Genomic DNA, 23,082 nt, shown 5'->3' with positions numbered 1-23,082 from the left:
TGGCTTCGGATCGGCACAGCTCCGGCCATTGCGGCCATCTGGGGAGTGAACCAATGGAGGGAAGACCTTTCTCTCTGTCTCTCTCACTGTCTGTAACTCTACCTGTCAAATAAATAAATAAAATCTTAAAAAAAAAAAAAAAGATACTGCTTGGGATCCTTGCAGTACATATCATGGAGTGCCTGGCACAACCAATGGATGGAAAATCTCTGTCTCTGTTTCAAAAAAAAAATTTTTTTTTTTAAAAAGCCACCTGTGTGTCTTAAAAAAATAACCCACTTAGTTTGTGATCTGTTGTTAAGTTAGCCCTAGAGAACACATACACGTTGCTAGAATTCTGTCCACCATAGTTGGGAATAGTCTTTTAGCCCTTCTTTGGACCAAACTAAGTTGCCTATAGATAACTGGGCAATTTTGGGCAATTTTCTTACAAAAACTAATGTCACCATTTGAACTTCTCATTTAGTTTAAAAAAGATATTTTAGTAATTAATCTCTTTGAAATTCAAACAGCCAAATAATACAATTAAAATTTTTTTAAAATGTTACTTATTTGAGAGGCAGAGGCAAAGGGACAGAGACAGACAGACGACAGAGAGAGCAAGCGAGCACCACTGGTGCACTCACCAAGTGTCTGAAACAGTTGGTACTGGGCTGGGCTGAAGCTGGGAACAGGGAATTCAGCCCAGGTCTCCCGTGCGGGAGGAAGAACCCAATCACTTGAGCCATCACCACTGCCTCCCAGGGTCTGATTGGCACAAAGCTGGAGTCAGGAGTGAGAGACAGGTATAGAACCCAGGTACTCTGATGTCTCAATTACTGGACATCCTAGATGCTAGGGTCACTCACCCTTACAAAGATTTCTTTCTTAAATTAGGCTGTAGGATTAAACCAAATTATTTCAAGAACATAATCGAGTAATTTTCAGTAAACTCCATCCATTTGATTTTTTTTTTTGAAATCTACAGACATCTTATACTCGTGGGTGCTTGGTCTTTGATACATTATTTTTTCCAACATGGAGAGGCCAGATGCATTTTGTTTTCAGGAGGTGAGGCTTCTCTGTTCCTGGATTTTCTTACCACTGGGTTATTCCTCCTCAGCCCCCTGCCCTTCAGATCGTGTAGTCCTTTCTGATTGTGTAGCTTATAGATTACACTTGATGTTAGCCAAAAGGCCGAGAAGCGATGTGTAGCTTTTATATTACAAAAAACAAGGGGCCAGCACTTCGGCACATCGGGGTAAGCCATGGCCTGTGGCACCGGCATCCCATATGGGCACCAGTCCAAGTCCTGGCTGCTCTACTTTTGATCTAGCTCCATGCTAATGTGCTTTGGAAAGCAGCAGAAAATGACTCAAGTCCCGGACTCCTGCTACCCATGTGGGAGACCCAGAAGAAGCTCCTGGCTCCTTGCTTTGACCTGGTCCAGCCCTGGCTATTGGAGTCATTTGGGGAGTGAACCAGCAGATGGAAGATCTCTGTCTCTCCTGTTCTGTGTGTGTGTGTGTGTGTGTGTGTGTAACTCTGCCTTTCAAATAAATGAATACAATGGAAGGAAGAGAGGGAGGGAGGGAGGGAGGGAGGAGGAAGGAAACATGATAGGCTTTCAGTCCCTAGCCAGGTGAAATTAGCATCTCCAGCAGTGAGACCATGCAGAACTCCCAAGCCTAATGAACATAATTATTGGCCTCCTCCATACCTGAAACTGGGCAGCTGAGTAAAGCTACAGAAAAAGGCACCCTATGTGTTATGTGGCACTTTCTTTTTCTTTTTTTTTTTTTTTTTTTTTTTTTTTAAGATTTTGTTTACTTACTTGAAAGGCAGAGTTAGAGAGAGAGAGGGAGAGACAGAGAAAGGTCTTCCATCTGCTGGTTCATCCCCCAAATGGCCGCAATAGCTGGAGCTAGGTTGACCTGAAGCCAGGAGCCAGGAGCTTCTTCTGGGTCTCCCACGTGGGTGCAGGGGTCCAAGCACTTGGGCCATCTTCTACTGATTTCCCAGGCCATAGCAGAAAGCAGAATCAGAAGTGGAGCAGCTGGGTCTCGAACCGGCGCCCATATGGAATGCCAGCACTACAGGTGGCTACACATGCCGGCCCCCACAACATTTTGAACTATTTGAAGTTAAAAATACCTGCCTTCATCCAACTGTGCAGCAACTCCTAATTCTGGTATCACAAGACACCATGCACTGAGGGTGTTTCTTTCTGTTCTGGGGGCTGGCACATCCCAGATCCAAGGGTCAGTGTCGCTCCCCCACTCGCGGAGGAATGACAAGACACCGGACCCTGTGCTGTTCTCTTTTCCCGGCCCTTCCTGGGTTTGCCTCCGCCCCCGCCCCCGCTTCTGCAGAGTAGTGGCACACCGCCGGCCGGCTCTCTCAGGGGTTCCTCAGATGTTCCTCCTGCATGTTGTCTCTCTCCTCCTTTATAGTCCTCTACCAATCCCAACTCTGCTGCTGTTCTCTCCCCACGCGCTGAGCACGCTGCTCTCCTCCAATCAGGAGCAGGATCAGCTCCTGCAGCTTGTTAGTCGAATTGATAAGGCAGCTGTGTGAAGTTGTTTACTCCCTCTCAGCGCCATATGGTGGGAGATCAGATGCATAGAGTTAGTCTTAGCAGTTCCAGTAGTTTAGTCTAGTCTCGGTTGCTCCCCACAGGTCAGCACCAGTGCCCACTGAGGGCTGCTCTCTGCTGCTGGGCTGGAGTCTCGTTGCTGGATCCTCGTGTGGCAGAAAGCGAGTTCCCTGCCGTCCAGTGACCCATTCATGAGGATGGAACCTTCACAACTTAATCACCCCCAAAAGGACCTGCCTCTTCATAAGGACTTTTTTTTAAAGATTGATTTATTGGAAAGGCAAAGTTACAGACTTTGCAGAGGCAGAGAGAGAGAAAACTTCCATCTGCTGGTTCACTCCTCAGATGGCTGCAATGGCTGGAGCTGCACTGATCTGAAGCCAGGGGCCAGGAGCTTCCTCCAGTCAGGTCTCCCGTGTGGGTGCAGGGGCCCAAGCACTTGGGCCATCTTCCACTGCTTTCCCAGGCCACACCAGAGAGCTGGATTGGAAGAGGAGCAGCCAGGACTTGAACCGGCACCCACATGGCTTTACCCACTATGCCACAGCGCCAGCCCCAATACCGCCTCTTGAAAAGGATTAAATCTCAGCACCTGAATTGCTCATAAACCCTTTCCAACCATAGCAATCTCATCACTCAGACTTGTACATTAACTGTTTATACTAGAATACAAAATCTGATTATTATAACAAGACACTGTAAGAATGAAGTTGAGTTTTATCTGTCCACCCACACTGGTGGGGAATGCCAGCCCACAGGCTGTATAAGGTCTGTGAAATTACATGGTCTGGGGGCCGGCACTGTGGCACACTGGGTTAACACCCTGGCCTGAAGCTCTGGCATCCCATATGGACGCCGGTTCTAGTCCCGGCTGCTCCTCTTCCAATCCAGCTCTCTGCTATGGCCTGGGAAAGCAGTAGAAGATGGCCCAAGGCCTTGGGCCCCTGCACCTGCGTGGGAGACCCGGAAGAAGCTCCTGGCATTGGATTGGCGCAGCTCCGGCCATTGTGGCCATCTGGGGAGTGAACCATCGGATGGAAGACCTCTTTCTCTCTCTGTCTGCCTCTCCTCTCTCTCTCTCTACCTCTGATTTTCAAATAAATAAATAAATCTTTTTTTAAAAAAGAAATTACATGGTTTGGCTCTGCTGAGGCAGCTGCAGGTGGGACTCGACATTCAATAAATCTGTAGTAGGCTAATTCATTTTTAAGTTGATCATTTTGTATGGCCCTTGGATGATGTTATAAATACCCAAATGGCCTTGACAGAAGAAAGGTTCCCCACCCTCGTATCGCTCTGGAACTCCAAAACCAGTGTTTATTTAAAGGTACTCCTTGTTCTTTAGGCCCTGAGCTAAGCTTTTATCTTCCTTGGACAGATCTCATTTGCCAATCTGCAGCTGAGTTTATCCCTTTCTGAGGGCACTATTTTAGGGCATGGGTGAGTCTGTGTTTTCACTGGCAGCATTGTTCTCCCGGGCTCAATCCCTGCGTTAGAGGAGTGGGTTCATTAGTCATGTTCTGAGTCACCAAGGGTATCCTGAAAGCTCAGGGGAAAAACAGATTCTAGACAATTTGAAGGGATGTTTGAGGTCAAGAGTAGCATGTTTTCAAGTCAAATGGCCAGAGTTCAAACCTTGGCTTCCCCATTTACTGGAAACGTATTGTCTTCAGGCCACAGCTCCCTAATTTGGCAACTTTGCATAACAAAACATAGTAGCATAACACGAACACTTAGTATGTGCACAGATTCTGTGAGTGAGAGCTTTGGACGGAGCACAGAGGGTTAACTTACCTCTGGGTGTGGTGGGGGATTTGGACAGGGCTCCATGGATTTGGGCCTCTCCTGGCTGGTGACTGATGCTGGCTCCATCAGCATCAGTTGGGGGCCCCAGTTCCTGTGCACACGGCTTCGCCACAGGGGCTCTGCATGCGTGCCTCTGGCTTCTTCATGTCTTGATGGCTGCTCCCCAATGGTGAGCGTCCAGAGAAGAGCAAGCCAGGTGGAAGCCGCCTCCCTTCTCCCAATGCAACCTCAGCAGTCCCACAGGGACACTTCTCCTGCACTCTCCTGCAGGAGCACAGCCCCAAGGCTGGCCTGTAGACAGGGAAGGGGGGTCCGGTCCCACCTTTCCCTTTCCCTGGAGGCGTGGTTAAAGAATTTGCCAAGGTGCAGGGGATTCTGCTTTTCCAAGTGTTCATGATCCACGTCCCTGCCTTTCCCAGGTTTCCCAGGGAAGCAAGGAAATATTCACCCACCAACTGATGTTCCTCCTCCCCCTCCATCCATCCTCACTGAAGCTAAGGGCTCTCCGTGGGCACCCGGCCCTGTCAGGCCAGCGTCGTTATTGGTCAGCCTCTGGCTGGTAGCCCAGTGTGAATAATGGACAGCACACTGAGCAAGGCAACTGCCTGCAAAGCCATGGTGAGAGTCTGGAGTAGATGCGGGAGCCCCTGCAGCCTTTACAGAGGGTGCAGGGGACCTGCTAGGACCACACGCAAAGCTCCTGGCAAACACGGGTGTGACCGAGTTAGACTGGTTAACTAGCAAAGAGAAAACCAGGAGATTGGAACAGGTGTCCGATAAATTGCTACACGGCCACACAATTAGAGGGTGCAATTGTTGTCAAAATGAATGACTATAGCAACACAATAAGGTTGAATCTTGCAGTGCCAGCATCCTGTATTGGCACTGGTTCTAGTCCCAGCTGCTCAACTTCCAGTCCAGCTCTCTGCTATGGCCTGGGAAAGAAGTGGAAGATGGCCCAGGTCCTTAGGCCCCTGCACCCATGTGGGAGACCCGGAAGAAGCTCCTGACTCCTGGCTTTGGATCAGCTTAGTTCCGGTTGTTGAGGCCATTCTGGGAGTAAACCAGCGGATGGAAGACCTCTCTCTCTTTCTCTGCCTCTCCTTTCTCTGTATAACTCTTTCAAATAAATAAATAAATCTTTAAAAAATAGTGAGAAAAGTAGACAAAGAAATTCAGTTATCAAGAACTATGCACACACGCATTTTAGGGTTATAAATAGACACAATAAAATGGTAACACTTGGAGAGGAAAGGAGTCACAAACTCAGGATTGAGGACGAAGATCATCTAAACCAAGGGGAGGAAGTGAAACGGATTGGGCAGCCATGCAGTCAGATGCAAGTTATTCCACAAGATCCTAATTTTACTTTGGGTGGAAGACTTCATTATTAAAAATAACTAATAATCTAAAAGGAGGGGAGGGCGTTCGGCTCAGCAGTCATGTGCCTGGGGTGCCCACATTGCACAGTGGAGTGCCTTGTTACGGTCCTGGCTCCTCCACTTCCAATCCAGTTTCCTACTCATGTGCACCCTTGATGCCAAGGGCTGACAGCTATTTGTCACACAGGTGAAAGCCCTACTTATTAAACGGTGCTGCAGCCGACAGCATTAGCTTCCTTCTCGATACCTCTTCCCCCTTCTTTGCTAACAGAAGTCTGCTTTTGCTCAGGATGACAGTGAGCCCAGATTCTTTTTTTTTTTTTAAATTTTTTTTTTTTTTTGACAGGCAGAGTGGACAGTGAGAGAGGGAGACAGAGAGAAAGGTCTTCCTTTGCCGTTGGTTCACCCTCCAATGGCCGCCGTGGCCGGCGCGCTGCGGCCGGCGCACCGCGCTGATCCGATGGCAGGAGCCAGGAGCCAGGTGCTTTTCCTGGTCTCCCATGGGGTGCAGGGCCCAAGCACCTGGGCCATCCTCCACTGCACTCCCTGGCCACAGCAGAGAGCTGGCCTGGAAGAGGGGCAACCGGGACAGAATCCGGCGCCCCAACCGGGACTAGAACCCGGTGTGCTGGCGCCGCTAGGCGGAGGATTAGCCTAGTGAGCCGCGGCGCCGGCCAGTGAGCCCAGATTCTGATAAAATATTGGTTTGTATTAGTAGTGTCCGTGGGACACAGTCCTAGCAAATGACACACAAGCAGGAATTTGTGGGGGGAATCTTTGGAAGAGTTTTTGCTTTAACTGAGAAAAGAGAATGATATGGCCAGCACCATCCTTACATCTTCTTTGTTTTTGGCTTTGATGTGGTGTGATGCCTGGAGCTACAGCAGCTATTTTGTTACTGAGGCAACAGGCATGAAGACATGAGTAGATATGCTAAGGATGTCAACACCAAGAGAGAAAGAACCTTATTTTACTCTTTGCATTTTATTGATTACTCTTGAGATTGAGCATAAGTATTGATGTGTGGCAAATAATTTATATCTAAATCTAAAAATTATTATTTTTAACCGATTTATTTATTTGAAAGAGTTTCAGAGAGAGAGAGAGAGAGAGAATGAGATCTTCCCTTCACTGGATCATTCCCCAGATGGCCAGGGCTGGGCCAGACCGAAGCCAGGAGCCGGGAGCTTCTTCCGGGTCCCCCGCTTGGGTAGCAGGGGCCTAAGCACTTGGGCTCTCTTCTGTTGCTTTCCCAGGCATGTCAGCAGGAAGCTGGATCGGAAGTGGAGCAGCCAGGACTGGAACCCATGCCCATGTGGGAGGCTGGCGTCGCAGGCAGCGATTTTACCCGCTGTGCCACAGCAAGGGCCCAGAGATTTTCTTTTCCTAACAGGAAACCTGGCAGTAGTTCAGCACTTGGGGCTCATGTCCGGGTGGCTAAAGAGGTGGGACACATTTCATCTATTGTCACAGGCACTTTACCACTAGGACTCATGGCTCCACCTTGGGGAATGGTCCTCATCCAAATTCACAAACGGCAGTTGGCAGAAAGCCTAGCCCTCAGCTGGCGATCGGCCAGGGACCTCAATTTCTTACCTGCCCGGTCTCTCTGAATGGTGCTTGAATTTCTTCATGGCATGGGAGCTGGCTTCTCAGCAGCAAGCTCTGAGAGAGAGAGAGAGAGAGAGAGAGAGAGAGAGAGAGAGAGAGAGGAGGGGGATTAAAACAGAAGTTGCAGTGCCTCTTAACTCCTCATCTCAGATCTGACACCCGTCACTTCTGCCAGGTTCCATTGCTCACACACACGGACCCTGCAGGGGACCACAGGAGGGCACAACAGAGTGTACACAGCAGGAGGCAGGGAGTGTTTTTTATGTATCCATTCCTTCACTTTTAACTCAACTGAAAGACACGGAGACAGAGAGACACACAGCCATCTCTTATTTGCTGGGTCACTCCCCGAATGCCTGTAACAGGCTTGGCTCCGGTGAAGCCAGGAGTCTGGAACTCAGTCTGGGTCTCCCACTTGGGTGGCAGGGGCTCAAGTACCTGAGCCGTCACCTGCTGCTTCCCAGTGTGTGCATCAGCAGGAAGCTGGGTTGGAAGCAGACGAGCCAGAACCCAAACCAGGCTCTATGACATGGGGCGGAAGTGCTCTACGCTGTGACAACTGCTGTGCCCAACCTGTTCTCCTTGTTCACAGTTTTACTGCTGTTTTTGCAAGCAATGCCCTTTATTTAATATGCTCAGGTATTAGGATGTTTGTGGTTTTGTGTTTTTTCCCAACATGTGTAAGTTCCTTATACAACAAGGGCATTACTCTCTGTCTAGGAGAGGAGAGCAGGGAGACCCCCATTTCTCAGTGGCAGACCTCCAGGGAGGGAGCACTGTGCCTGGGGAGCGGAATGGACCTCAGGTGCTAGGGACTCCCTGCCCCACGCCTGCTGAGGTTATGTCTGTCACCCACTTGGGGCTGGAAGCAGGATGGGGGGAGCTTCGGGGGCTTCGGGGCCCCATCGTGTGGCTGGTCCAGGCGGCCGTAAAGCTGCAGGTGAGAGGCTGGCTCCTGTTTCCCTGTGGGGTCTACATCCAGCTTCAGAGGCCTCCCAGCGAACCAGGGCAGCCTCAGTGATAACAGAGGTTGGATTTCCTTCTAGTCTGGCAGGATCAGGTCAATTCAATTAGATTTTTTAAATGAAAATGGACACTTTGTATATAGTACAAATGAGTGAATTCCTAGAGATGTACCTTCCACGTTTTCTTTAAAAAACAAATCCATCAACTTTAAAAAGCCGCTAAGATAATTCATGACCTTTCTCACTTCCTTGGCTCTGTATAACCACGGCATGAATTTGAATTTGCACCATCACCGAAGGCATATCGCACACCATCTAATGCAGAAAGTGATTCAGGATCTTATCTTCATCTTTAAAAGTTAATATGTAGTCTGACTCTGCCCATGTCCTCACAGAATTCAAGAGAAAGTCTGCCTCAACCTGCTGGGTTTGCATTTGTTGGTTTTGCTCTCCTTCCCTCTCACCCCTTGCTGAAACCACAGAGAAGCCCCGAGTTCACCCAGTCATGGCGTCTGGGGGAAGGGCTGGTGCTGCTCCTGGGAGGGGCTTGCTGCCGCTCACAGCCCTGAGGGGCGTGGCCAAGTGTCCAGCTCGTCACCCTGGGGTCTGGGGAGGAGCCGGACACAGCCCCAGGGTGGGCACCATCCTCCCCCTGGCTGCAGGGGCTGGACGCGTTCCTCTCCCTCAGCTTTTCCAGGCGGCCCTCCCTCCTCACCCACAGAATCTAGAGCTCCAGACCCAGAGTTGCCAAAACAAAAGGCCCGGCAATCCCCGCTGAGGGAAGCGGTGGAAGACCTCTCAGACCTCCAAAGAGAAAATGCCTGTCACGCTTTGGCGGTGAATCAGTCCGCGAGCAGGGGAACCTGCCCCGACTGGGAATGAGGTCATCGAGCCAATAAATCACACTGCTGTACACGAAGTCCTCCGGAGTGGATGCCCAGCCCCGCCGGGGGCGGGAGAGAGGGCGCGGGGCGGGGGCGGCTGGGGCGCGGGGGTGGGGGCGGCGCATTCCTCCTCCCGGATGTAGCACTCTCACTTCCTCACATTTCTTTTTTCCCCTTCTCCACCTGCTGGCCCCTCAAAGTCACTTGGATCCTTAACAAGGCGTCAGGGTTCTAGGTGCACATTTGCAGTTCTCTTGGTATTTCTCTTGGCGTTTTAGATTTTGTTTATCTGAGAGGCGGAGTGATGGGGAGAGGGAGGGAGAGCCTCCCCTCCCCCGTTCACTCCCCAAATACCCACAGCAGCTGGGACAGGGCTGGGAATTCAAGCACACGGGTGAACCCAATCACTGGAGCCCTCGCTGCTACCTCCCAAGGTCTGCACTGGCAGGAAGCTGGAGTCAGGAGCTGGAGCTGGGAATCAAACCAGACACTCTGACATGGGACCCAGGCATCCTAACTGCTAGGCTCCCCTTGACCTTTCTTTCGTGGTCACAAGCCGACTGCCTCCCATCAGTGCCACACACCACACACCAGCATCGCAGGCAGGAGCAGGCCAGTAAGCCCGCCTCCATGCTTGTCTCTCCCGCAGGAAGTGAAGCAGTGCCCAGAAACCCTGAACACTCTTCCCTCCGTGGCTCATGGGTCAGAACAGGGTCGCGTGCCCATTCACAACCACAGGGAAGACGGAGAGCTGACAGCATCTCCATAACTGATTCAGACAAATCATGATTGATACCCACACTGGAAACACAGACGCCCCACCCCTCCAAAACATGAGCCTCCTTAACAAGGAAGAAGGAAAGAAATGGCCAATAAAGTCTCCCACACACATAGACCTGGCCCTGTTAGTTAACCCTTCTCCTTTAACGTGACAGACTACTACTAACTGCTTGCCCCTTCTCCCACAGAAGCAGAGTGTTTGGATATACGTGTGGTTGGTTAGAATAAGATTGGCTTTCCCAGCCTCCCCTGCAGCTGAGCATGGCCATGTGACCAAATAGGTTGGGGGCTGGTATCATGGCATAGCAGGTTGAGCAACTACCTGTGACGCCGGCATCCCATATGGGCACCTGTTCAAATCCCAACTGCTCCGCTTCTGATCTAGCTCCCTGCTAATGGCCTGAGAAAAGCAGCAGAGGATGGCTCAAGTGTTTGGGTCCTTGCCAACCATGTGGGAGACCCAGATGAAGCTCCTGGTTTTGGCCTGGCCCAGCTCTTGCTGTTGCGGCTATTTGGGGAGTGGAACAGCAGATAGAAGATCTCTCTGTGTCTCTTCCTCTCTCTCTCTTTAAGTCTGCTTTTTTTTTTACCCCCTGAGTCTCCCACGTGGGTGCAGGGGCCCAAGCACTTGGGCCATCCTCTGCTGCCCTTCCATTCACATTAGCAGAGAGCTGGATCGGAAGTAGAGCAGCTGAAACTTGAACTGGCACCCATATGGGATGCTGGTGCTGCAGGCAGAAGCTTAACCCACTGTGCCACAGTGCCGGCCTACGTTGAAAGATTAAGAAATGAAGTTGGGGTGGATGTTTAACCTAGTGGTTAAGACACTGGATAAGATCCTGTGTCCCACATCCGAGTACCTGGGGGTGTGATACCTGGCTCGGGCTCCTGACTCCAGCTTCCTGCTAATGCCAATTCTCGGAGGTAGCTGTGACAACTAAAGTAATTGAGCTCCTGTCACCCACATGGGAGACCTGGATTGCATTTCCAGCTCCTGACTGTGGCTCTGGCCCAGTTCCATTGTGGGCATTTGGAGAGCGAACCAACTGATAAGAACACACACTCTCTCTCACCCCCATACTCTCCCCCCACCCTCATCCCTCTGCTACTCAAATAAAAATAAATACACAGGAGCCAGCTTTGTGGCACAGCAGGTTAAGCCACTGCCTGCAACACCAGTATTCCATATGAGTGCTGGTTTGAGTCCTGGCTGCTCCAGTTCTGATCATCTTCCTGCTATTGCACCTAGGTGGGCAGCGGAATTTGTCTCAAGTGGTTGAACTCCTGCCACCCACATAGGAGACCCAGATGGAAATCCAGGCTCCTGGCTCAGCCCAGCCATTGCAGCCATCTGGGGAGTGAACTAGCAGATGGGAAATCTCTCCTCTCTCTCTCTCTCTCTGTAACTCTGCTTTTCAAATAAATACATAAATATTAAACAAGACACACACACACACACACACACACCCCATAAATAGAGGCTGACGTTGTGGCACAGCAGGTAAAGCCGCCGGCTGAAACACCGGCATCTCATATGGGCACCAATCCAGCTCCCTGCTAATGTGTCTAAGAAAAGCAGCAGATGATGGCTCAAGTACCTGGGCCCCGGCCTCCCACATGGGAGACCTGGATGAAGCTCCTGGCTCCTGGCTTCGGCCAGTCCAGCACTGGATGTTGTGGCCATCTGGGGAGTGAACCAGCAGATGGAAGACCTCTCTCTCTGTAACTCTTTCATTTATTTTTTTGAAAGATGGAGCTAAACACAGAGAGAGAGGGAAAGACAGAGAGAGAGACAGAGAGAGAGAGAAGGGTCTTCCATCAGCTGGTTCACTCACCAAATGGCCGTAATGGCTGGAGCCAGGCCGATCCAAAGTCAGGAGCCAGGAACTTCTTCTGGGCCTCCCACATGGGTGCAGGGGCCCAAGCACTTGGGCCATCTTCTACTGCTTTCCCAGGCCATAGCAGAGAGCTGGATCAGAAATGGAGCAGCTGAGACTCAAACAGGCACCCATATGGCATGCCGGCACTGCAGGCAGGGGCTTTACCCACTATACCACAGCCCCGGCCCCATAAATAAATCTTTTATTTTTTATTATTTTTTTTTTTACAGGCAGAGTGGACAGTGAAAGAGAGAGACGGGAGAAAGGTCTTCCTTTACCGTTGGTTCACCCTCCAATGGCCGCTGTGGCCGGCGCTGATCCGAAGGCAGGAGCCAGGTACTTATCCTGGTCTCCCACATGGGTGCAGGGCCCAAGGACTTGGGCCATCCTCCACTGCACTCCCAGGCCACAGCAGAGAGCTGGACTGGAAGAGGGGCAACCAGGACAGAATCCGGCACCCCGACTGGGACTAGAACCCAGTGTGCCGGCGCCACAGGCGGAGGATTAGCCTATTGAGCCACAGCGCCGGCAAATCTTTTAAATAAATAAATAGATAACCACTGCTCACTAAGGAGAAGGGTCATGTGCTCCCGCATCCTCCTCTCAGTGGTTAAAATGCCGGGGGAGTAGGGAGCCATCTTGGGCCACCACGTCTTCACACAATGGAACAACAGAGAAGAGGGGCTTGGGGCCCAAAGATTTCACAGAGCATGTAGCCACACCTGCCTAGGCTCAGGCGGGGAGAAAAGCTGTGAATTTCCATTAGGTTAAAAGCCCTGTGACTTTGCAGCTACACTCACATCTTAACAAACACAAATTTCTCCTTTTCTCTGTGCCTGCAGGCAATGCTGAAGTCTCTTCCCCCTACCTCTCCCTTGACCCTGCGTTTCCTCTTCATTTACCTTCACTCTTTCTCTGTGTCAGGGCAAGCAACAGATACCAACCCTTGGCTGATTTCTGCAGAAAAAGCACAGTTGGTAGAATTGTGGAGAAGGCTGAGGGGTCATCTGTATCAGCTCTCAATCACCACAATGACACCATGAAGTCAAGCGCAAAGACTTCAGCAGCATACCACGAACGTGGCTTTAGCCTTGGGTCTGTGGGCCGGGCCGAGCAGGGCTGATGGCTGCTGGAGTCCGGCGAGTGTGTCCGGGGTCAGCTGTTGGTTGTCCAGGCAGCGCTGTTGCTTTCGGCTGAGCTCACTGCTGTGTCTGAGGTTCATCTGGCTGTTGGCTGATCTAGGATGGCCCCAGCTGGGATAACTCAGACAGCCTTGGCCTGGTGCCACCTGTCTCATCATCCCTCCGGCTAGCCTAGACATGTTCTCATGGCAATGGCGGAGAGCAAGTCCAATTACACAAGTGCTTTTAGTCCTCTGCTCGTGTAATGTTTACTAACATGCTAATGACCAAAGGAAGTCACAAGGGCGAAAACAAACTGCCTCTAAAAACCCTGCAAAGCATCTGAGAGACACTGGGGCCATCTGAGCGTCCAGACAGAGCTGTTAGTCACATCTACCGGGGCAGTTCTACTTTGGGTGATGTGCACATAGGGACTGTTTCATTTCAGCCAGCTGGAGCAACCAGGTACAGTCCTTTGTTCTTTATCTAACTATTTATTACCTATTCCCAGAAAGGTCCTTTTGCAAATTAAATCAGAAGCCTTCTTTTCAGTAACCTCTTTCCTCCCTGCCTCTGAAGATGTTTATAACCAATCATATCCTACAGAAAGTAAGCACTAGGGTTGGGCATTTGGCACAGTGTTGAAGATGCTGGTTGGGACGTCTGCATCACATATTGGAATGCCTGGGTTCAAGTCCATGTTCTGTTTCTGACACCAGCCTTATGCAGTGTTCACCCTGGAAGGCAGTAGGCGATGGCTCAAGTGCTTGGATCACTGCCACCTAAGTGGGAGACTCAGATTGAGTTCCTGGATCCTGGCGTTGGCCTGGCCCAGTCCAGCTGTTGCAGGTATTTGGGGGTTGAGCCAGCAGATGGAAGATTTCTGTCTTTCTACCTTTCAAATAAATATTTCTTTTAAAAGGGAAGCTAATCTCCAAACCTGTGAGAACCTCACTCCTGCTTAGCTAAAGTCTGGGTTTTGAGGCCACGCAATGTTCACTGTGCGATGATAAATGAAAATCTACCATCATGGAATATATACATTCTGAAAAGAATGTGATCCCTTTGCAACAGTTCCCAAGTCTTATTAAAAGTAACTGGGCTTGGGGCAGGCACTGTGGCTCAGTGGGTTAAGCTGCAGCCAGCAACATCTGTAGCCCCTATGAAGATCAGTTTGAATTCTAGCTGCTCCACTTCTGATCCAGCTCCTGGCTAATGCTCCTGGGAAAGCAGCAGGAGATGGCCCAAGTGCCTGGCTCTCTGCCATCCCAGGGAGAGACCTGGATGGAGTTCCAGGCTCCTGACTTTGGCCTGGGCCAACTTCAGCTCTTGCAGCCATTTGGGGAGTGAACCAGCAGATGAAAGATCGCTTTCTCTCTTTGTTTCTGTCTCTCCCCCTCTCTCTGTCTCTTTTGCCTTTCAAAGAAATAAAATAAGTCTTTTTTGTTGTTGTTGTTGTTGTTGTTTTTTTAAATGCCACTGAGCTTGTGTCTGCCAGGCCTGGGTCACTCAATCTTCCCTGAATAAACCTTATCTGAGCCTTTTCATGAAGATTTCTCATTTCTGTCAGTAAGGATGAGCCCAGAACCGGCATCGGGAGGTCCAGCAAGACGAGGCCCTGAAGTGAGGAACCGAGGCCCTTCTCGCAGTCAACCTGCCACGCCATGTTCAGAGTTTGGCTTACAGGGTGGTGGCCAATGTCACACCACAGAGCCGGTCACGGCAGATTCAGCTCACTGCCACTGGCAAGCGTTGCAGACAGCAACAAGGCCACAAGGCCGGCCCCACTGGTGAGCACGTGACTCCGTAGTTACACTGACAGTGCTTCGAGCACCAGATCCCAGATGTTGCTGCTGCCGGTGCCCATCAAAAAAGATTCTTGGGGCCAGCGCTGTGGCACAGTGGGTTAACACCCTGGTCTGAAGCACTGGCATTCCGTATGGGCGCCGGTTCGAGACCCAGCTGCTCTACTTCCTATCCAGCTCTCTGCTATGGCCCGGGAAAGCAGTAGAAGATGGCCCTAGTCCTTGGGCCCCTGTACCCACGTGGGAGACAAAGAAGAAGCTCCTGGCTCTTGGCTTCGGATCGGCACAGCTCCAGGGGAGTGAACACATCTGGGGAGTGAACCATCGGATGGAAGACCCCTCTCTCTCTCTCTCTCTGCCTCTCCTCTCTCTGTGTAACTCTGACTTTAAAATAAATAAATAAATCTTAAAAAAAAAAAAAAAAAAAACAGATTCTCTTCTGCTCCTTTGCCTCACAAGCTCTTCCTGACTCAAAGCCTGGGGTGGGTGTATCTTCCTCGCAGAGTAGACGACCCGTGCCCCTGATTCACTCACAAGAGAGGGTGGGAGAGTGGCATTATCAGCCATGCTCCTGGGAGATGGGCTCTGCTGCCCACCGAGAGTCAGGGAATGAGAAATTCTCCGTGGATGGCAAAGGCGTTTATATCCCAGGTGGCTAAAGGCCACCACAAAGCAACGGCGATGAGGAGGGAGACACCTGCCAGCCTCTCCTCTCCCCGCTAGGCTTCTTCAGAGAATACTGGCTGACTCTCCTTCTCCGCTTCACTCCCGGGGTGATGAGCTGTAGCCAGAGCAACGCTGCAGAATTCAAGGGCCGACAACCACGAGCTGCTGTTTTCTCATTCATGCCTCAGAATGTCTTCAAGATGAATGGGTTTGGGGTCAAGCTTTAGTTTTTGTTTGTTTATTAACTGTATTCATTTAAAAGGCAGAGAGAGAGAGAGAGCGAGAGAGAGCGAGCTCCCAACTGATGATTCACTCACCAAATGCCCACAACAGCCAGGACTCTGCCAGGCTGAAGGCAGCACCTAGGAACTCAATCCAGGTTTTCCACCTGGGTGGCAAGGACCAAACTACATGAGTCAGCACTTGCTGCCTTCCAAGATGTGTATTAGCAGGAAGCTGGAGTTGGAAGTAGAGCCGGGACTTGAACCCCGGCACTGGTATGGGGTGTGGCAGCCCCAAGGGAGGACCTAACTGCTGTGCCAAATGCCACCAGTTGGAGCTTTTGTCTGCGCCACACATTTCATCTTCCTTGGACCAGTAGCTCCTCAGGGCACCTTCCTCACCCGGGGAAGGTCAGGAGTGGGAACGGGCGGTGTCTCTTACGGCACACGGTCACTTTTACTCCCATACTGCTGGCCAGAAGTCTAGCAGGCAGAGAAATATACTCCCTCCACCCTTGTGTACTGTGAGGTACATGGCAACAGTGGGTGAGACCCAAGAACAATAATCTAGTCTACTGCAACTCTTCATCTGCTGCGCTGTTACAGACAACAATAACCTCACAGTTGCCAAATCCAATGGACACTTCTGGAGATGCCAGGTCATCTAACTCCCCTTCAGGCTTTGGTATGAATTTGGACTTCATTCTATGTGTGATAGAAGCCACTTAATGGTTGGCTATATGAATACTTTGCATCTATAACACAAATCTGCTCATGTCAAATCCCTGCTTAGCCTGTCAATGACTGGGGTCTGGCAATGTTGCACAGTGGGTTAAACCACCTCTCACAATGCCAGGATTCCATATCAGAGCACCAGTTTGCATCCTGGCTGTTCTGCTTCCTACCTAGCTCCTTGCTATGCACCTGGGAAGGCAGCAAAAGATGGCTCAAGTACTTGGACCCCTGCCACTCAGGTGGAAGACCCAGGAGTGATTTCCTGGCTCCCAGCTTCCGGCTTGCCCAGCCCCAGCCGTTGCAGCCATTTAGGGTGGGAACCAGCGGATGGAAGAGCTTTCTCTGTTTCTCCTTCCCTTTGTCACACTGCCTTTCAAGTAAAACAAACAAACAAACAAGCCATCTCAACGAATGCCCCCGTTTCCCATAGAAGATAGCACAAGCCTTGTAGGACATTAGAAGACCATGATAAGCCTTGGCCCCATATCCCTGTCACTGCACCCCATTCTCAGTATTCTCTGGTCTCACCATATTGAGCAGCTTATGGTCTATTTTAATTTGTGTCCTCCTACAAGCTGACCCTAAGACAAAGGTGAAAAGGTGCAAGTGGTTTATCTGAAGGTGACAGAAACACCCACAAGGAAGAGCGGAAATGATGCAGGGAAGGAAGGCAGTCAACAAAGGGTGCACTATGAGCCAATCACCACAATGGACAACTCTCTGAAGAGGCTCTGTGAAACAGACACTGTCCAGTCAGCCTGCCTAAGCTCGGAAGCAGCTATGGCATGTATGTCCCAGTTCCTGAGAGTCCTTGCTCGGGGCCACTCCCAGGAGGCGTCCAGTGTGCCCTGAATGTGGGGAGCCTGGTTTTCTGTGGTTCCTGGGAGTTAGGGAAGGGGTCTTTTCATGAAGAGATGCACTGAGGGGGCTGGGACGTCCAGGGATACGAGTGAGGCTCCGACGGCGACTCCTACATGGTTTCTCAAATGTTGAGACGCCATGGTTCCATATATGTTTCATCCTTCTGCCTAGAATGCTTTTCCCTCTCATGGTGAACGACTCATCCTTCAAAATCTTCCCCAGCTTCCTAAGCAGAGGGCACCATGCTCCTGTGTGAGTGTGTGTGTGTGTGTGTGTGTGTGTTTAACTCCGTGTTTTCTTAGGACACAAAGAACACTTCTACTTGTATCACTTGTTAACTGCTTTACTTTCTACTCTATTAGGTTTTGGAGGGGCCTCCAAAAAGTTCATGGAAAAATGCATCCTATGGAAAACCTATGCATGGATTTCAATATTTTTTTTTGGTATTACAATAAAGTTTTATTTTCACTCCATTTTTCCAAACCATCTGAAGTACCCTCACATACTTGCTGAAGGCAGAGAAAGTGCTCTTGATACAGTTTGGTGCCTGGAAAACACAGTAGCTTCTCAGGAAAAGCTAGCTGGGTGGAAAGATTAGCTTCTGTCTACACAGCCTGGCAGTGATCTGGTGCAGGGTTGCAGGGAGCTGAAGCCATGTTTCTGTACCCTGTTCTCACCCCCATGGCATTCCCCTTCCTTCTTTCACCCGTGCCCTCCTCGTCTCTCCCCATCCTGACATCAGAATCCGCTCCCAGCTACTTCTCTTATAGCAAAGAAGCACGAGAGAGAGGAAGCCTGGCTGTTCATCTACGGCACTGACAACCTTGGGCAAAGTGCTTCCTCTCCCTGAGATCCATAAAACGATCTTGAATGTCCCTGCCGGCGGTTAGGGGCTCCAGAATAATTGCTCTAGAAGAATGACACATGAGCTATCAGATGGCTACTGGCCAAGGGTGTGAGGGAGATCAGTTTTTCTCTTATAGGTGACTCAGCACTGTTCAAAACAAGTGAGAATGAGAGTTGAGGAATACTCACGTAGTAAAACAGTATATTGCAGTTAAGATGAGTAAGCAGAGCTCCAAGTATTAACAGAATGTTGAGTGAAAAAGCCAGTTGCTGAAGCATATGTACAATGCAATGCTATTTATAAAGTTGCAAAACATGGCAAGCATGTTGTTTATGGATTGCACATATGTAGCAAAAGTCTACAACATGCATGGGAACGCCACACGAGTTACCCAGGACTGCAGTGCCCACTGGAGAGAGGGAAGGGAACAGGATCAGAGCACGGCAAAACCAAACTCTATTTACATCATAAACTTTTTTTTTTTGGAGATTTATTTATTTATTTGAAAGGCAGAGAGGTAGAGAGAGAGAGAGAGAGAGAGAGAGAGAAGAGGCGTCTTACATCTGCTGGTTCACTCCCCAAATGGCTGCAATGGCCAGAGCTGGGCCGATCCAAAGCCAGGATCCAAAAATATGGAAAGAAGACTATTTTGTGATGTGTAGAAATTATATAAAGTTTAAATTTCGTGCTGATAAATAAAGTTTTGAGCAGTTACAACAGGGATTAGGGGCCTGTAAAGCCCCAAATAGTTATAATCCAGCCCTTGATGGAAAAAGTGTGCTGACCCCTGGTTTATTGTATGACATATGTCTAATAATTTTTTAAAAGATTTATTTATTTATTTGAATGAGTTAGAGAGAGAGAGATCCTCCATCCACTGGTTCACTCTCCAAATGGCCGCAATGGCAAGGGCTGGGCCAGGCTGAATCCAGGAGCCAGCAGCTTCCTCCAAGTCTCCCACGTGGGTGCAGGGACCAAAGCACTTGGGCCAGCCTCTGCTGCTTTCCCAGATGCACTAGCAGGGAGCTGGATCAGAAGTGGAACAGCCAGGACTCCAACCAGCACCCATACTGAAGCCAGCATTACAAGTGACAGTTTAACCTGCTATGCCACAACACTGGCCCCGGCACACGCTTTATAGTGGTATTGTTTAATTTACAGAAGCAAAAAGATACATAATTCTACTATCTAGCAAAATTTGCTTAATTTTTCCATGTTTTCTTCAGTCTTTGACAAAGTAGATGTTTATTTATTTGAAAGGGAGAGAGAGAGAGAGAATCCACGGGTTCATTTCCCAAATGCCCACAACAGCTGGAACTGGGCCAGCTAAAGCCAGGAGGCAGGAACTCAATGAAGTCTCCCATGTGGGTGACAGGAACCCAGATACCCAAGTCATCACTGCTGCTTCCAAGGTCTGCATTATCCGGAAGCTGGAATTAGGAGCCAGAGGTGGGAATCAAACCCAGGGACTCCAATATCGGACACTGGTGTCTTAACTGGCATCAGGCTAAAATACCCACCCTATGTTTTTATTGAAATCAGGCAAAGAAATTTTACATTATTTTTCCTGTTATACTTCCTTTTATACACCTTTGTAATGTGCCATTCAGCAAATAGGCACTGTTTGATGGCATAATATGGTTGCTGTTTACACACCGCACAGAGCTTAATCTGTGTAACTGCCTTCTGAAGTTTAAACTCTTACATCCTTCTCCTTTCCCCTGCTTATTATTGTTATAAAGCAAAGGGAAGCTTCATGCACACAGCTTTTTAGCCCTCCTTTAGACTTTTCTTAGCAAATTCCTAGGAGTGAATACCTCCTCTTCCCTCCACTCCCCAAATTCCAACCACTCACTCCCTCTTCTCTTTACTCCAGTGGTCTCCTGCTTCTTCAACCTGTGTGCTTATTCCTTCATCTCCTCCGATATAACTGATCTCTCTCACTGGCTCTTCCTTGCGGTGTGTAAGTGCTGAGAAAGCCCTCTCGCTCTGAGCCCCAGCTTGACCCCGCCGCCTCTTTGGGGGTCCGACATTCGCCAATGCACTATTTTCTTAGCCCTCCCTCTCCTCACAGTGCCTGTTTTCTTCCTCGCTGCTCCTGTGCTGTGGCTAAAACCCTCCAGCAGTCTCTGTGTAAGTCCACAGCCTTTCTTCTCTGTTTTTATCTTCAAAGTGGAGCTCCTGCTTTGAGATGAAGCCCCTGTTGTTTCTCAGGCCTTTCCTGACCCTCCTTAGGGCTTATGACTTCCGTGAACTTTCGCTAAGGGTGGAGATATGCCAACCTCTTTTGAATCTGCATTGAATCCATGCACGGCTGGTTCCCTTAACTCTGCTTTGCTCCAGTCTAAGTTGTTTTACTCTCCTTTGAGTGAAGATGAAGTTAAGGCAGGAACTTGCGCACAGACAACATTCAGAGTCCTCAGTAATCTAACAGGGGGGAAAAATTCAAGGCCCACAGGCCATTCCATGCTGGTAACAGATCTACTCTCGGTGAGCTCACGGGTCAGCGGCATCAGCATCTCCAGGGAGCTTGTTAGAAATGCAACACTGTAGGCTCCACCTCAGACCTATTGGATCAGAATCTGGGTTTTTAACATGATCCCCAGTGATTCTTGTATATGAAGAGTGAGAAGTACTGGCCAGGTGGAGTAGTGTCTGCCATAAAGTGCCTCCATCAGAGGGACCCCAAGAACCCCTGAGGGCCTCAAGTCAATGATTTTCACCTCTAGTTGGGCAATGTTTGGTGTGAGGAACTGCCACAGACGCCACGCCTTTGCTAGATTGGGTGTCCAGTTATTTCCTGGCTAGCTGGGTGGCCTCCCTCTGTCATCATTCCAGGTACAAGTACTTAGTTCTGAAGCTGCAAAAAGGCTTTCAAGAAGATAAACTTTCTGAAGAGACAAAGACTGTTTTTCAGTGGCTGGCATTGTGGTGCAGTGGGTTAAGCCATGCTTAAAATGCCAGCATCTCATACCAGAGTGCCAGTTTGGGTTCTGGCTCATCTACTCCTGATCCAGTTCCCTGCTAAGGCACCTGGGAAGGCAGCACATGATGGCCCAAGCATTTGGGTGCCTGCCACCCATATGGAAGACCCGGATGGAGTTCCTGACTCCTGGCTTTGGACTGGTCCAGCCCTAGCTATTGTGGCCATTTGGGGAGTGACCAGCAAAAGGAAGATCTCTCACTCTCTGCCTTTCAAATAAATAAACCCTTAAAAAAAAAAAAAAGACTGTTCTTCAGCCAAGAATATAGGCAAGCTTAATCTTTAGGAAAGTAGGCTAGGAAATATTATTTCTTTAATCTATCCCAATAAAAAATGTGTATGAACAACACAGAACCAAAAAAGAATTGTTTACATTCTCTCACTTGGTAATTGTTTACTAAGCACCAACTATGTACCAGACTATTCTGGGTGCTGGGGCTACAGAAGGGAACAAGACACAGTCCCTGCATTCGTAAAGTTTACAGTCTAGGGGCTGGAAAAGGACTGCAAACTGTACTTAGGGTGGTGTGCCGTGAGGGAGCTTAACAGAAAAATGCCAGCAGCTTCAGAATGCTATGGGAAAATGAAATGGCCAGGTACATTTACTTTGGTGCAAAACGTTTTAAAATATCTCCACAATCCTTTTTCATGATACACATTTTCCCTGAACTTTGTGCATACCCCCTGTAGGGTTGTAGAGCTTGCTATTTAAAATAGGTGGTTAGGGGCCACCACAGTGGGTAAAGCCACCGCCTGCAGTGCTGACATCCCATATAGGCACCAGCTGGAGTCCCGCTGCTCTACTTCAGATCCAGCTCTGCGCTATGGCCTTGGAAAACAGTAGAAGATGGCCAAGTCCTTGGGGCCCAGCACCCACATGGGAGACCTGGAAGAAGCTCCTGGCTCCCAGCTCCTGGCTTTGGATAGGCGCAGCTCCCACCTTTGCGGCCATTGTGGGAGTGAACCAGTGTATGGAAGATTTCTCTCTCTGCCTCTGCCTCTCTGTAACTCTGCCTTTCAAATAAATAAATAAATCTTTAAAAAAAAAAGTAAAATAGGTGGTTAGAGAAGACATTTGGGAATACATCTGCATGAAATGAGGGAAGAAGCCAGTCAGAGTATTTGGGGAGAAAGAAGTACAAGCAAAGGAAGTAGCTAAAGCAAAGGCCTTGAGGTGGGAACATGCCAGAGCAGATTCAGCAAGGAAGTGAGTGAAACAAGATGAGATAGGAGACTTGGGTGGGAACAAAGGCTGCAGGGTCTTTAAGGGTCTGGGATTTTACGCCAAGTGTGATGGGTTCTATGCAAGGGTTTGAGCAGAGGAGGATCTGACAGGAGCTACATGGTAAAAGGCTCTCTGCCTGCTCTTGGCAGCAAGAGTGGAAACAAGGAGGCCCAACAGGAGGCTGCTACAAGGGTGTGGTTGATTTAGATTAGGGCGGTCTTGGTGCTGAGGGAGAGAAGGTCCAACAATCTCGACTCTGCTAACAAGTAACTGCTTAAACACTTATCACGGAGCTACTGGAGTGATTTATTTTTAAAATCTTGGGTGGGAAATCAGTAGGCATATTAGGGCTTCTCTAGGTTGAGTACTGTTAAGTGCATTTCCCTGAGGATCAGTGCTTCACTAACATTTCATGAACAGGTAAGAAAAAGGATGGGACCGGCGCTGTGGCGCAGTGGGTTAACGCCCTGGCCTGAAGTGCCGGCATCCTATATGGTCTCCGGTTCTAGTCCCAGCTGCTCCACTTCCAATCCAGCTCTCTGCTGTGGCCTGGGAAAGCAGTAGAAGATGGCCCAAGTCCTTGGCCCCCTGCACCTGCCTGGGAGACCCGGAAGAAGCTCCTGGCTCCTGGTTTCAGATCGGCCCAGTTCTGGTTGTGGCAGCCATTTGGGGAGTGAACCAGTGGGTAGAAGACCTTTCTCTCTGTCTCTCCCTCTCATTGTCTGAAACTGTATC

General features: G+C 49.7%; 2 protein-coding genes and 1 long non-coding RNA gene across 6 annotated transcripts in view; 1 reads left to right on the top strand and 2 right to left on the bottom strand.

The window, feature by feature from the left end:
• The window catches only part of TMEM217B (transmembrane protein 217B), a 30,268-nt gene extending 22,842 nt beyond the window's left edge, over positions 1-7,426 (bottom strand). The window contains exon 1 of one of the 2 annotated variants that reach the window (XM_070074131.1): positions 7,360-7,426. The gene's annotated coding sequence lies outside the window, so the exon portion shown is untranslated. The remainder of the gene's footprint in view (positions 1-7,359) is intronic. The other variant, XM_070074130.1, reaches the window with a different exon arrangement.
• The window catches only part of TMEM217 (transmembrane protein 217), a 38,695-nt gene that overhangs the window by 12,590 nt on the left and 3,023 nt on the right, over positions 1-23,082 (bottom strand). For all 3 annotated transcript variants that reach the window (XM_008262852.4, XM_051854784.2, XM_070074129.1), the window contains exon 2: positions 7,360-7,428. In XM_008262852.4, coding sequence (XP_008261074.2) covers positions 7,360-7,397 — 38 coding nt within the window. In that variant the 5' untranslated portion in view covers positions 7,398-7,428. The remainder of the gene's footprint in view (positions 1-7,359; positions 7,429-23,082) is intronic.
• Positions 13,332-15,237, top strand: LOC127493045 (uncharacterized). The gene is made up of 3 exons (XR_007922973.2): positions 13,332-13,469; positions 13,724-13,853; positions 14,503-15,237. It is a non-coding gene; the product is annotated as an uncharacterized lncRNA (long non-coding RNA).

The sequence above is a fragment of the Oryctolagus cuniculus genome, chromosome 5, assembly GCF_964237555.1.
Source record: "Oryctolagus cuniculus chromosome 5, mOryCun1.1, whole genome shotgun sequence".
Lineage (NCBI taxonomy): Eukaryota > Metazoa > Chordata > Mammalia > Lagomorpha > Leporidae > Oryctolagus > Oryctolagus cuniculus.
The sequence above is the reverse complement of the archived record's forward strand: the minus strand, read 5'-3'. Positions and strand labels throughout refer to the sequence as shown.